The sequence below is a fragment of the Dipodomys merriami genome, unplaced genomic scaffold, assembly GCF_024711535.1.
Source record: "Dipodomys merriami isolate MVZ:Mamm:240054 unplaced genomic scaffold, mDipMer1.0.p SCAF_129, whole genome shotgun sequence".
Classification (NCBI taxonomy): domain Eukaryota; kingdom Metazoa; phylum Chordata; class Mammalia; order Rodentia; family Heteromyidae; genus Dipodomys; species Dipodomys merriami.
In genome coordinates, this window is record NW_027202593.1 from 2,636,541 (window position 1) to 2,652,319 (window position 15,779).

General features: G+C 46.3%; 1 protein-coding gene across 4 annotated transcripts in view; it reads right to left on the reverse strand.

Annotated features, from left to right (window-relative positions):
* LOC138824461 (transcriptional coactivator YAP1) overlaps positions 1–15,779 on the reverse strand; it is a 58,003-nt gene that overhangs the window by 29,368 nt on the left and 12,856 nt on the right. For all 4 annotated transcript variants that reach the window (XM_070018341.1, XM_070018342.1, XM_070018344.1 and 1 more), the window contains exon 3: positions 1,271–1,380. In XM_070018341.1, the coding sequence (XP_069874442.1) occupies positions 1,271–1,380 (110 nt within the window). The remainder of the gene's footprint in view (positions 1–1,270; positions 1,381–15,779) is intronic.

Here is a 15,779-nt window from a genome sequence, read left to right on the forward strand (position 1 = left end):
CTGTGTGTTACATTTCCTTTTCTTCTCACTCTCTATCCTAAGGGACAGCCTTACTCCTCATTATGCAAATGAGAAAAGCTGCAGATTCAAGTCACTTCAGAAAGAATAATTTAGCCTGTCGCTTTATGCAGGCGTTTTGTCTGTTCATGTGAAATAACACATGCTCAGTCTGGGATAAGTATTTTTGGATTTACAAGCTGCTGCTTTCCTAGTGTCTTGAGGACGTAGAAATATTGCTTTAAAAGGTAGACTAGCCAGATGCTGGTGGCTCACGCCTGGAATCGTAGCTGCTCAGGAGGTTGAGATCTGAGGATCATGGTTCAAAGCCAGCCCGGGCAGGAAAAGTCTGTTAGACTCTTACCTCCAATAAACCACTCAGAAAACTGGATGTGGTGCTGTAGCTCAAGTAGTAGAGCGCTTGCCTTGAGCTGAAGAGCTGAGGGACAGCACCCAGGCCCAGAGTTCAAACCCCATGACCGACCAAAAAAAAAAAAAAAAAAGGTAGATTAAATGGCCCATGGTGGTGACCCTCCGCCCCCACCCATGGTGCCATCACTCCAGAGGCAGAAGATGACACGTTTGAAGCCCTGGAGGTCTCAAGCCCCCTGATCCTCCCACAAATGTAGGCTAAGAACATCACAGCTTGGAGTCCACAGATACACACTCAACCTGAAACCTCCTGCATGGCGGGGAAGGTGGCTCAGTGGAGGAGTGCTGGCCTAGCATGCGTGAAGCCCTGGGTTTGATTCCTCAGCACCACATACACAGAAAAACAGGAAGTGGCGCTGTGGCTCAAGTACCAGCCTTGAGCAAAAGCAGCTCAGGGACAGTGTCCAGGCACAGGACTGGCCAAAAACAAACAAACAAACAAACAAACTTCACACATTCTCTTCACCCTTTACAAAAAAAAAAAAAAGCATGCTCGAAGCTGTCTTCCATCTAGAGCCCAAAAAGTAAAGGAGACTTCAGATACAAGAGAGTAGTGAAAGAACACAAAACCAGAGATCTGTGATGCCTGCTTCATAGCCAAAACTTCAGTCATGTCTGGCTTAAAAGTTACAGATTGCCTTATGAATTAACAACCGAACAAGTCTCTATCGTATAGTGCATGTTATTCTGAAATAAAATGTCTCCAAGTGAAACAGGAAGGACATGAGCAGAGCATGGCTCAGACTGCAGGGTCTGTAAGAAAATAATGACTGTTCTGCGCAGCGAGTTCCGAAGATGCACAGGCATTAGTGAGTGCTCTAATGACCAGTGTCTGGCTCACCTGAGGTCATCAAGGTCTGCTGCACGGAGGGGCTGGTGGAGGCAGCGACGCTCATCTGGGAGAACAGGGCCTTCCTGGGATCCTGCCATGTTGTCGTCTGATCCATGTGACTGTGACAAACCAAACCACAGAGTCAGGGAGTAAATACTGTCGGTGGTACCCTAAAAACACTGGTCTAGCTAGGCCCGGGGACTCACACCTGTCGTCCCAACTAGTCAAACCTAGAGGAGGTCATGGTTTGAAGCCAGCCAGGGGAGAAATCTGAGAAGACTCCTGTCTCTATGAGATAGCAAAAGGCCTGCCTGGAGGCTCGGTTGACTCCTCGGCCCAGCAAGGCACTTCTCACCAGGCTCATTCAATACTGACCTCTTCCACCTTGTAAGTGCAAGCTGGGAAAAAATTACACCTGGACTTTTCAGTGATAATATCTTATAGACCCATAAGACAGTAGCCCAAAGATAAAATGTAGGGTGAACAAACGCAGCAGTGGTACTCACTAGACACTATGTGGAAAATGAACTATACAGCTGGGCACCGGTGGCTCATGCCTGTGATCCCAGCTACTCAGGAGGCTGAGATCTGAGGATCATGGTTCAAAGCCAGCCTGGGCAACAAAGTCCACAAGATTCTCATCTCCAATAAGCAACCAGAAAACCAGAAGTGGTGCTGTGGTTCAAATGGTAGAGCTCTAGGCCTTGAGCTGAAGAGCTCAGGGACAGTACCCAGACCCAGAGTTCAAAGCCCATGACCAAAAGAAAAGAAAATGAACTCTACAACTTGTGGGTGAGGGGAGGGGGTGCATTGTCCAAAAAGAACTGCACTCGTAGCCGGGCGCCGGTGGCTCACGCCTGGCATCCCAGCTGCTCAGGAGGCTGAGACCTGAGGATCGCGGTTCAAAGCCAGACCAGCAGCAATAAACCACCAGAAAACTGCAAGGGATGCTGTGCCTCAAGTTGTAGAGCACTCGACTTGAGCTGAAGAGCTGAGGGACAGTGCCCAGGCCCAGAGTTCAAGCCCCGCGACTGACCCCCCCCCAAAAAAAAAAAGAAAAAGAAAAAGACCTGCACTCATTACCTGGCTCATGTTACTATAACCTCTGTATATCACCTTTATAATAAAACTTTTTTTTTTTTTTTTTGGTCGGTTATGAGGCTTGAACTCTGGGCCTGGGCGCTGTCCCTCAGCTCTTCAGCTCAAGGCAAGCGCTCTACCACTTGAGCTACAGTGCCACTTCCAGTTTTCTGGTGGTTTATTGGAGATAGGAGTCTCACGGTCTCTCCTGCCTGGGCTGGCTTTGAACCGCGATCCTCAGATCTCAGCCTCCTGAGTAGCTAGGATTACAGGCGTGAGCCACCAGCGCCCGGCTATAATAAAACATTTTTAAAGATAAAAAGCAGGGGCTGGGAAGGTGGCTCAGTGGTAGAGTGCTTGCCTTGCATGCCTGAGGCCCTGGGTTCGATTCCTCAGCACCACATTAAGCAAAAAGAAAAAAAAGCCGGAAGTGGCGCTGTGGCTCAAGTGGTAGAGCGCTAGCCTTGAGCTGAAGAGCTGAGGGACAGCGCCCAGGCCCAGAGTTCAGGCCCCACGACCGGACCCAAAAAAAAAAAAAAAAAAAAAAAAAAGATAAAAAGTAATCTGCAAATCAGCCATCTAAAAAAAGAAAATCACAAAACCAACACTCAAAGACTTACAAACTTACAAGAGAACCATCTCCTTTTTTTATCTCCTGAAATACCAAATAACATCATTAAAATCTATGAAGTCCAAGTAGAGTTTCCATCTTGGAGCAGGACTGACCGGACATGGGCGTGAAGAAGGTCTGCGTTCTGAGCTGTCCTGTGCTGGCCCTCAGCACACCATGGTGGCGTGCGGGTGTGGGCAGCCCGCCCAGAGCTGCGCTCGGGGATCAGGCCCATGTTTGTTGTGCAAGTGTTATTTATAGAGTCACATGCTAGAGGCTGCTCCCAACCCAGCTAAACCTACATGCTTAATTGGCTCTAGGAACAAAGACACATTGTTCAATCTAATCCTGCTTGGAGCTACAGTTTCTATGCCAGAACCATATGCTTTCTACATCTGTATAAGTACCTCCACTTCCAATTACTATTTTTAGAAGTATCAAAAGATCAGAGCTATGCACAGGAGAATCCCTTCATAAGGAGACAACAGTGTTTAGTTAATATTTTTGGTGAGAGAGAGGAGTTTGAGTGTTGCTGCAATGCCCAGCTTGGCCTAGAACTCACAATCCTGACTCAGCCTCCCAAGTCCCGGGTGTACAGGCATGTATCACCATGCCTGGTTGGTAACCATTTCCTATCACCAGGAATCAAACTCTTAAATTCAAGTTTAACTGGGATATCACTGAAGGCTATTAAAAATGAGCAAAAATTAGGAAGAAACACACTGGAAATTACACCATAACACACTGGAAATTATACCATACTGCAAGCCTTTTGTTTCTTGTCCTAACAGAAAAGTCCAGAAAGCACTGCTATGCTGTATGTACTCAGGTGGTTTCAAATATACAAGTACTTCTGGAAGATTCATTGTAGATTCCAAGCTCCACATCAAATAGAAAAAGAGCTCAACGTGTTCAGTGATTACTAAACCTAACTAGATAGAAGAAAAGAAGAGCAATAAAAAGCATGAGGCTAAGCTCAAACCCCAGCACCCCCAAAAGGAAAACGAGGAGGGAAAGAACACAGCTGGGCATCTTTGGTCCATTCCCATAATCAGGATCAGATCACCACTCGAGCCCAGCCTGGGCATTGAAGTCTGAGATTCCACCTCTAAAATAACCAGCAAAAAGCAGGGCTGGGGATGTGGCTCAAGTGGTAGAGCACCAGCAGAGGAAGCAAGTCCAAGGTCCTGAGTCAAACCCTAGCACTGACAAGAACAATCACAAAAAAGATGCTACACAACCTATCATATCTGCTATCAAAGAATACAGAAGTTAATAAACATGGAAATGTATTTCACTGTTACAAGTATAAGCTAATGAAAAATGCTAGAAAGAAGCTGTGGAAATTAAGTATTGGGAGAGTATAACTGCTTGAATGTAAAGTGGTACACTGTGGAGAACAAACCAAACATGCAACATGCAACAACATAAAACTACATAAAAACACATGACCCAACAATCCCACTTCTGGAAGTTACTCACAATCATTGGAAGCAGAGGTTCAGCATAGACTGCTGTACCAATGTTCAAAGCAGCCTTCTTCACAATCGCCAAACATCCATTCACAACCCAAACATCCATCAACACAGACTGCTGTACTAATAATGGTCAAAGCAGCCTTCTTCACAATTGCCAAAGTTACAAACAACCCAAACATCCATCAGCAAATGAACAAACAAATTGTGGTGTGTGTGTGTGTTAAGGAGAACTTAGCCATAAACAGAAAGAATCCAAGACTATTACAGAAAAGGACAGATATTGTATTATTCTACATACTTAAGTATCTGAGAAAGAACAAAGAAGAAAAGACGGTTACTAGGAGGTGTGGGAAATGAAGTAGGAACAGATTTCTATGTGGGATATTCTGAGAAGGCTACTAATGGTGGCTGGGAAAAATGCCAATGAAGTGCGTACTTTTAAATAACTTAAATGGTAATCTTGTGTACGTACATACTACATCTACATGTAGCCTATCACAACTTTTTCTTTCCTTGGTGGTGTTATGGTTTGAACCCAGGGCCTTGCCCTTGGTGGGCAGGCTCTCTACCCCTTGAGCCATACCCTGGACTTTTTTACTTTAGCTTTTTGCCAGGTCCCTCCTGGACAATCCTGCCTTCCACCCACGAGGTGAGATGAGATGTGCACATCACCACAGCCAGCTCTGTTATCAAGAACTCTTTGCAGGTAGGTGAGCAATCAATCATGCAGACAAGCTGGTTTCATTGGTAACCTTCTAAGCACATGCTTTTTTTTTTTTTTCTTAATTTGGTCGGTCATGGGGCTTGAACTCTAAGCCTGGGCGCTGTCCCTCAGCTCTTCAGTTCAAGGCGAGAGCTCTACCGGTTGACCCACAGCACCACTCCCGTTTTTCTTGGTTTATTGGAGATAAGAGTCTCACGGACTTTCCTGCCGGGGCTGGCTTTGAACCGTGATCCTCAGATCTCAGCCTCCGGAGTAGCTAGGATGGCAGGTGTGAGCCATGGGCGCCCGGCTCTAAGCATGCTTTTGAGCTGCACGCTCACCCGTCCTCTGCCCGCCGGCTGACAGACTTGAGAGCATGGCTGTTCGTAATAGCAGGTGGAGGGACTAGTCGAAGGAAAACCAAGGACCCCATGCACCCCGTGCTGACTTTGTAACCACAGTGGCTCCCAGATCAGGGGCTGTTGGCAGGTACACTTGGTTCCTCAGGACTTGTATGGAGTGAGGCAAGGGAATCCCTGGCAGGCAGGGTAGAAGCAGAGCCACAAAGCCACAACAGCAGCAGCACCTCGACGAGCAATCAGCAAGGAGACAGAAACACTCCATAGATACAGGCTTTTGGCTTACTTCCATGCAGAAGGCACATTTTAACTGACGTGGAGAACAGTAGACTTGGGTCCAAGTCAGGGCAAAACAGAGCTGTGGAGGGTGAGCGCTGGGCGCCCGCCCACCGTGGAATCATTACAACCCAGCAGGCCTGCCATTCCCGAGGCTGGGGTCTAGTCCAGGAGGGAGGGGACCGGGAGTCCAACCAAGTCAGCTTATCCTATATGTCACCCCATGCCACTAAAGCCTTGGTACAAATAATGATGATAACAACAAGAACAATAATAAAATATATCTGTTCTTTTGATATTCCCGTTTTTTCTAGTTCCTATCCTCTTTTAATAAATCTCTGATAAGTAGCTGAGCTCTGAGGACTGTGCTTCAAAGCTAGGCCTGCAGTAAAGTCTGAGATTCTTATGTCTAATAAGCTAGCAAAACTGTGGCTCTGGTGGCAGAGTGACAGCCTTCAGCAAAAAACCTCAGGGACTGTACTCAGGGCCTGGGTCAAGCCCCAGTACCTACCCTCTATACACAGAAAACAATTATTTTTGTGTGTGTGTGTGGGGTCAGTCATGGGGCCTGAACTCTGGGCCTGGGTGCTGTCCCTCAGCTCTTCAGCTCAAGGCTAGCGCTCTACCACCTGAGCCACAGCACACTTGTGGTTTTCTGGTGGTTTGTTGGAGATAAGAGTCTCACAGGCATTCCTGCCTGGGCTGGCTTTGAACCAAGATCCTCATATCTCAGCCTCCTGAGTAGCTAGGATGACAGGCGTGAGCCACTGGCACCCGGCTCAAATCAAATATTTTATAATGATTTCAGTGCTATGTAGCTACCCCAGATAAGACACCAATACAGTATGACAAAGACAATAAGTACACTCCTTACACTCCCTCCAATGGGATTCTTGCACCCCCCCACCCTAAGCCTACCAGGAGCCTGCAGGGGGCAGTGCTGAGCACAGGGATGTAGGGAACTGAAGGAACGAACCTAAGCCACTCAGGTCTTGGGTGTAGCTGGTTCTCAGGGCCTGGGAATGTGGGCCCTCAGATCAATCAGCTAAGGCTCCACGTGTTTCTGGAGAGATCAGCTGCTAGCTCTGAGATCAAAGCCCCCAACTCTCTTCCAAGCCAGCCAACAACAAATTTCCCTAGGCTTAAAGCATGCTCTATTAATTTTACATGCTATGAAACAAGCTACAACTTACAAGAATTAAAACATTTAAACTATCTCAAGTTCCAAAACAGACCATGCCCCACTATTCTAAATAACCAAGGACAATCATAAACTTAGTCATAAAATTCACAGATGCTTTGAAAAGCTTCCTTTTTTACTATTTTACCAAAATTCCACAACATTCCTAATTCCTAAAATCGACATTGTAATGTTTTTCTTTCATTATGGCTAATTTCGCTTTCTAAAACTGCGTCCTTTTTGAGGGGGGAGGGGAAGAGGGGTGCCAGGCCTGAGCACTGTCCTTGAGCTTTGTTGCTCAAGGCTAGTGTTCTACCACTTGAGCCACAGTGACACTTCCAGTATTCTTGGTGCTTGACTTGAGATTAGATTCTTATGGACTTTTCTGAACAAGCTGGCTTTGAACCACAATTCTCAGATATCAGCTAAGATTGTAGGTGTGAGCCACTAGTGCCCACTTATACCAATTTTTTCAATTAATAGTATGGCTGACAAAAAAAATGGCTCATAGTATATGCATTTCTAAACGTTTAGAATGGTTGAACACCACTAATATATAACCAATAGAGAGCTACTGCTTCTTAGGACAAGTTTCTGAGTCTAAAATATGAAAAACATACAAAATAGAGTTGAAATAATGTTACAGGAATAAAATGAGGTAGGATAATGCCATAGAAGCTGAGGGGGAAAAGACTCAAATATGACTACACATTTGAGCCTTAGCTCTTCGCATAATGAAGTTAAAAATGATGGGAAGGAATCAAAGCAGTCAAAAAAAAATTTTTTTGGGGGGGGGGGTCCGGTCATGGGGCCTGAACTCTGGGCCTGGGCACTATCCCTCAGCTCTTCAGCTCAAGGCTAGCGCTCTACCACTTGAGCCACAGCACCACTTCCAGCTTTTTTTCTTTTTGCTTATGTGGTGCTGAGGAATTGAACCCAGGGCCTCTGGCATGCAAGGCAAGCGCTCTACCACTGAGCCACCTTCCCAGCCCCAGCAGTCAAAATTTTGATGAAGCCCAAAGATAATGAGTGAGCAAAGGAGTGTGGGAAGAAGACATCCAAGCAAAGCAGCTTGGATCTGTGTACAGGAATGCTGAAAACACAATCAACATTCTTGAAGTCTTTCATGCTGCACAGACAACCAGTTCTGTGGTCCTAACCATCTTGTTTTCCAGCTTCAATCTAGAGACCTTGATAATACATTTATTTTCAAACTGGCTGACATAACAATGGACAGAACTTTCTACATTTGAGGAGTGTCTGCGGGAAGGGCAGAGTAAGTCTAATGTACCAGTGGCATTTCTGCTATACTAGAACCCTTCAGGAATCCTTGGATTCCTCCTCCAAAGGGAAATACTTGTTCGATTCTTGAGAACTCAGAGGAGCCCTGTGTGCGGATCTGGATCCTGGCGGCTGGCGAGAGTAAATTGCACTCTGATCACTGGGCAGAGCTGTGTTCTATTCTTAGCCAGCAGCAGGGCTGGGCTCCACGCGCCTCACTCTGGCCTCACTCTGGCCTCGGGAGCCAGAGGTCAGTCTCACATTTCACTTTATAATGCTCGCTAGCGGACTGAAGAGGCATGAAAATGACAGCCCCATCAAAACGCAGATCTAGAAATAAAATTCTGCACTAGTCCCTACAAAGGGAAGACCCTGTTTAGCAAAAGGTAAGGAGAAACTCCAGCCAACGATTTAGGGATAAATGCACTGTATCTCAGAACCACAGCGACCAGGTGTCTTAAACTCTGGCCCATCATTTCCTGAAGGTCATGACAATACCTGCAAGATCACTAAAACAAAGCCTCTTCAATCCCTGAACTTCAAACCCAGGTGGTGGGATAATCACAGGCACAAAATTCCTGCAGGCCTGTGAGGCACTATCAAGTGATGTCCCACAGACAATCCACCCGCCCAACACAGACAGGGTGGCACCAAGTGATTAGCAGCCCTTTACAAAAATAGACAAATAATGTTGCAACGCGAGAGCGCTCATTACTGAAAGCAGAAGTTTATCCTGTACTTTAAAATAGGTACTGTAGTAAAATCAGTATGACACGTTGAAAGAACACTGGAGGGAGGGACTTAAGCACCTCGTGTTCAACTGCCTTGATACATTTTTAATTTTCTCTACTTAAAATTACATCTTCAATGAATGTGTGGCTGCCATGGGAGAAATTTGGCCATTCTACCTTGCAAAGAATTTAATTTATAAATTGAATTAATTCTGCACACTGATGGGGAAAAATCATTTGCGAATACCGAGGATGTGTGTGTGCACACATACGCAATCATGAGGCTTGAACTCTAGACCTGGACTGTCCCTGAGCTCTTTCACTCAAGGCTAGCTAGTGCTCTACACCACTTTGAGCCTCAGTGCCACTTTGGGTTTTCTGATAGTTGGAAATACAAGTCTCATGGACTCTCCTGCCCCAGCAGGCTTTGAACCGTGAGCCTCAGATCTCAGCCTTCTGAGTAGCTAAGATTACAGGCACCCAGCACAAATGCTCTTAAGAAATATGCTTTTAAGATCGGCTTGTTGGTGCCACTCTTCTGAGGGCCACAGCTCTGGAGCCGGGCAGCACCCTGCTCCTCCAGGCTGGCTGTCCCTCTCTCCAGTGGAGGCCCCTGGCTGCAGGCGCCTGCACACTGCCACCCTCGGCCAGCCAGTCCGCCTCCATCCTGGGAATGAAGGCCACTCTGTCTTAGACAGGAACTATCAGAGAAACCATTCCTCTGCTCATCGTTCCCACAAGTGGGACATTCCCGCCAGGACAGTTTCCTGGAGGAAACCAACAACTGTCCATCAGAACTTGCTCTTTTCACAGCTACTATTGAAAAGCAGGGGGCATCACAGGCCTAAAGTGAAACCCTCATCCAACTGTAACCCCCAGGCCGGGGACAATGATACAGGACCTGGCTCAGGCTCCAGACTCAGCGAGCACAGACCAGTCCACAAGACGTCTGCATGCCCTCTTCCCTAGTGGCGTCTACACCACGTGAGCTGATAGCAATGAACAAACACTGGAGTAAGACACTGGCACTGCCCTTTACAGCTCATGCGCACTGAGGGAAAATCAGGTCTACTAGCAGCAGCTAAGGACCAGGACGTGGAAGGGAGGAGCACAGGGTGTTTCTGAACTGTGGGAGGAAGACCCACCCTCTCAGATCTGATCCTGCTGCGTGACTACACACCAAGCACATGCTTGTCCACGCTTGCAGCAGCCATGTGACAAAGAGATGCACACATGCAAACTCTCCAAGGACCCTCCAGGCTGTCATCAATGGTGCATCCTCTTACGGAAGCCTTTTTAAAGGATCAGAGCTTTACTTGTGGACAAGGACTGTCCATCACCAAACAATTCAGGGTATGAAGGAGACACCAGAGTGGTTGTGAAGAGCTGGGCATTCATGGTGGCTCACACCTGTAATCCTAACTACTCAGAAGGCTGAGATCTGAGGATCACGGTTCAAAGCCAGCCCAAGCAATCCATGAGACTCTCATTTACAATTAACTAACCACCCAAAAAAGCCAAAAGGGGAGCTGAGGTCAAGGCTAGCAGAATGCTACCCTTGAACACAAAAGCTCAGGGACTGCCCAGGCCCTGCGTTCAAGCCCCAGAGTAGGCACACGGAAAAAAAGGAGTCAAGAGATTAATACAAACTCTCAGCTGTGCATGAAGAGGGAACCCAAACTCCCAGGGCTATAAAATAGTTTTATCTGGACAGAGCTAAATGAGGTAGCTCCTGCTAAGACACGGAGTCACACAAGCAAGCACTCACACACAATACTCCCGCTTCAAGCAGATTTGCACAGGCAAAAGGAAGTTTCTCAGGCTGGAGATGTCAGTCATGCAGTGGAGTGCCTGCCCATTGAGCACAAAGCCTTAGTACCCTCCCAGCAAGGGACGGAGGTTTCTTAAACACCAAATTACCAAGGACTGGACATTACATTTCCTATGAAATCAAAGTGGAAGTCATGTACCCACTGACAAAATATTAACTCTTTCATTCAATTGAATGAATACAGTAACAAAACCATCATGAGCAAGTCGACCATTGCCTGTAAAGGTTAAAGACAATTTTTAAGTTGTATGTGCCCATGAAAATTGGCTCAAAATTAGCTGGATGCCAGTGGCTCACACCTGTCATCCTAACTACTCAGGAGGCTGAGATATGAGGATCATGGTTCAAGGCCAGCCTGGGCAGAAAAGTCCATGAGAGTCATCTCCAATAAACTACTCAGACAAAGCTGGAAGTGGTGCTGTGGCTCAAGAGGTAGAGCGCTAGCCTTGAGCTGAAGAGCTGAGGGACAGCGCCCAGGCCCAGAGTTCAAGCCCCATGACTAACCAAAAAAAAAAAAAAAAGGCTCAAAATTAAAATGGATTGTGGAGGTGATTCCAAATGATGCACAGCATCTATCTGTACTGCGGCTCTTTTATCAGCACCTTTCTCTCCAGACACCGCAAAACTCCTTTTCTGGGTGCCCAAAAAGGAGAATGCATCTGGGTTTTGTGCCAAGAGAAGAGGTGCAAACAAGGGTGGGCCACAGTTCACACTTGACACTTCATTTCCTTTGCAAGTTTGATAAATAAAACTATGAGCTGATGTGGAGTAGTATTTCCTCAAACAGGACAAGTATTTCTTAAAACCAGTTTGCATTCTTAACAAAACAATACCCAAAAGTCAACTATTGGCTCTTTCTGTAGAAAGTTTGGTCTTATAGCTTTCTAGATCTTTCCTACTGAACTACCCAGTCCTCTTGGGGCTCGTCTATCTAGACCCTGTATAGCCTCCTGACCAGAGCTGTCACTTTCCCATTTCCCTCCAGGACCAGTTAAATCAAAGTAAGAAAAGTTCCTCTTTCAAATTATTCCTCCTATTGCCAATACTACTGCTCTGAACTCAATTATGAGTAGTACTTTGAACAATTATAACATCAAGTGGCATGTGGTCAAGTTATAAAGACTTTCAAATATAATGCTAAGTCAACACAAGAATTTAGTAGAGTAAAAGTATTCTTTCAAACAGATCCAAAGACCAACTCTTCTATGAACCTTCAACAATCCCAACACGGGCATCTTATCCAGTTTCCGTCGTCTGGCTTGAGTTAACTAAGAGCAGGGACGGTCCCTGCTCCCATAGTTGGACAGGCTGAGCCAAGCACATGCAAACACCAAACCTGTGAGAACTCAACAGCCATGGAATGAAGGGCCCATGACCGCAGAGGATGCCCAGCACATCTGCTCACGCTCACTATGTGCTGTCACTCCGGTAGACAGGGGGTGTGCCTTGGGGAGGCTAAGCCTCAGCTCTCCAAAGAGGAAGCTGGAAAGCAGAACTGGAGCTAAGAAAAACACAGGGAGACCTGCACAGGCGCTCAGGGACACCGTGAAGGCATGGGAAGTTCATTTAAGTCACCAAAACACCAATGTCCTCAATCTCATGCCACATAAGCCAAACTGTTGGTAGAGTTTTATTTAAATTGGGCAAAATGGTCTCATTTCATTTTTTCTTTTGTTTTGCTGTGGATTGAACCCAGGGCCTCATACAGGGTAGGCAAGAGCTCTACCACAGAGCTAGACTCCAGCCCTAAACGACTTGATTTAATTCACCAAAAGGGATTAGCGGAATGGAGAAATCACTGTACGCTTGGATACTGAACAATTTCCTGGAATCTGAAAGACAGTTTAAGTCCCGTAACCACAAAATCTGTCAACAAAGTGGGTTTAGCAGACATTTAGGCCCACTTGTTCCTGACTGAGGTGACTCTGGGACCTTCCTCCTCTGCTCCACGCAAGGCTCGGGATGACAATGGCACAGCACCGACTTAATCAGCAACTTCGAATCACGGTCTGAGGAAACGCGCCATAAATAGCAGTTCTTGGCCTTACAAAGCTCTTCACAGAACCAATAAAAGTCTACTACCAAAAATGGATGAGCACTGCTTTTTTTTTCTTCTTGTTTTAGGTCAAGAGAACCACTAGGGATTTAGTGCTAATTACATTACTCATTACCCATTTTGGGAGCATGAATCACAGCACTGAAATCTGATTCATTGTTTAAACCCAATTTGGGGATAACAAAAAAAAAAGTTACAGTGAATTCAATCAGTTTTCATAACCACTCAATTCACAAAGAGAAAGGAAAAACAACCTACTTTTTTGTTTCTGTTTTTTAATTGCCAGTCCTGGGACTTGAACTCAGGGCCTGGGCACTGTCCCTGAGTTTCTTTTGCTCATGGATAGCACTCTACCACTTGAGCCACAGCACCACTTACTTTTTCTGTTTATATGGTACTGAGGAATTGAACCCAGGACTTCATACATGCTAGGCAAGCACACTACCACTGAGTCACCTTCCCAGCCCCCAACCTAGTTTTTTAACGCACACAGTGTTGAGAGAAGGTCTTCATTACCTCCTACCTAGTGAAGAGTGCCGAAAGGTTTAGGGCACCCCTCCAACTCTACTGTGGGCACCCACTGCCCTGTGACCTGTGTGCACATGGACACACACACCCCAGCTGGACAATCTGGACAACTTACTAGGCTACAATCTAATCCCCAAAATCAATGAACAGTAAACTAACAGTCTAACTCATGAGTGATAGTATCATGAGTGACAAAACAATGAATACTTTGTTGATTTAACTCAAGAAGGAAAAGAAATCAACAGCCATTAGCACACACATCAGTAAACCTGGTGCCAGTGTCTTTGTCTTGCCCTGAGAGGAGGCACACACTGCTCTTGCTCCTCCTCTATGCACAAGGACAGGCTGTGTGCAAAATCCAAGATGGCAGCCATCTGCAGCCCCCCCAGACCTCAAGGTGACATTGCCTTGTCCATGCCAACCCGGCGCTTCCCAACCTCCACCAGCCTGATTCTGCTCTGGCCATACAAGTTACAATTACCAGGAACAGAAAAGTACCGCCACACAGCATGTTACACAGGACAGAACCCAATCATTACAGCTTCTAAGCTGCTATCCCTATATTCACTTTGCAGTTATTGTCACAAGGAAACTCCTAACTTCCACTCAAAATACTAAACTCTGGGTGTAACAACTGTTACGTGTTTCACAAAGTTTTATTAATAAATTTAAAACCCTAATGCTTGACATTGCATATTCTATACACAAGAGAGAAAGATAGAAGCGGGGAGAGGGGAGAAGAGAGGGAGACATCAAAACTAATGAATGTGGTCCCAACTTCACAAAACAAACCTTTAAAACACCTGCTGCTTAAACCCAGCAAAGATGTTTATGAAACCAAGAGACTGCTATGAAAATGTAACAAGTTGGAAGAAAATTAAACAGATGAACTGGGAAAACCAGTAACCACATCAAAACAGGAAAAGCACTGGTAGCTGAAATCCTGGCTATCAGGAGGCTGAGATCTGAAGATGAGAGTTGTTCAAAGCCATCCCCAATGGAACATTCCATGAGATTCTCATCTCCAACGAACTAGCAATAAAGGACCAGGAAAACCAAGTGGATCTTCTGTTGTAAAGCACCACCCTGCCTGAAGTTACCCAGCCAAGGTTCTCTGTGTCCCCATCCTTAGCCAGGCTGGGGACTGAACTCATTCAGGCACTGGGAGCTCTACCACTGAGCTCCACTACCAGCCCAACCTGGTACTAAGTCACAGCTGAAGACACACAGGTCAACACAGGGCATGCTTTGCCCTCACACCCAGGGGGATGATGCTATCTGCCCATCATTGAAGAAAAGGATTCTCTTCTCCCCCATAAGAGCTCAAAACTAGTCCCAACAGGAAAGGCTGCCCGCATGCACTCCAGCTGGGCGGGGGGGGGGGGGGGGGGTTGGTTTGAAAAGCGATCATATGACATCACTTGGAAGCCAACCAAAGTACATGGTGGGCTCCCCCACAGCCTCTATCAGTCTGAACATGTGGAGAAGAAAAACAGAAACATCTGTATGTGGACAATGCTTTGCCATTTACTTTTTAATCTTAAAAAAATTATTGAGGAGAGCTAGTTAGACTTCAGCCATGACCCCATGGCTGGTGAAGACTGCTTATAGCACTGTCTCGTGGGCCTCTACTGAACCGAACTCCTTTCTCAGCTCCACTCTTGGCCATCCGGACACAGTCCCTGTACACTGCAAACTATTCAACATCCCCAGACTATTCAACATCGGAGCAGGGTTTTTGTTTTTGGCCAGTCCTGGGGCTGGAACACAGAGCCTGAGCAGTCCCTGAGCTTCTTTTGCTCAAGGCTAGTACTCTACACTTCCAGCCTTTTCTGTTTATGTTGTACTATGGAATTGAACCCAGGGCTTCATGCATGCTAGGCAAGCAGTCTACCACTAAGTCACATTTCCAGCCCTCTGAGCAGTTTTGTGCCAGTCCTGAGGCTTGAACTCAGGGCCTGGGAATTGTTCCTCAACTTTTTGGCTCAAGGCTGGGGCCACAACTCCACTCCTGGCTTTCTGCTGGTTAACTGGAATTAAGAGACTCATCTATTTTCCGGCCCGGGCTGGCTTCAAACCAGGATGACAGGCGTGTGCCATTGGCACTTGGCCCTGAGCACTTTTTAGCACCCAGAAGTATTCACGTGTTTTCGATGGCATTTTACCTCCTTCTCTCATTGCTATGCAGTGCTGCTGGCTCTTGTTTTGCTTTGGTCAGTGAGATTTCATCCATTTAGTTTGATTTTTGTTCTTTTTGAGACAATCTCACTACAAAGATCAAGATAGTGCTGAACTTATTATGAAGTCCAGGAGTCCTCCTGCCTCTGCGGGTTGGAGGCTGGAATTACAGGTATGCACTCCCAAGCCCAACTTCAGCAGGTTTGTTTGTTTGTGTTTTTAGGTTG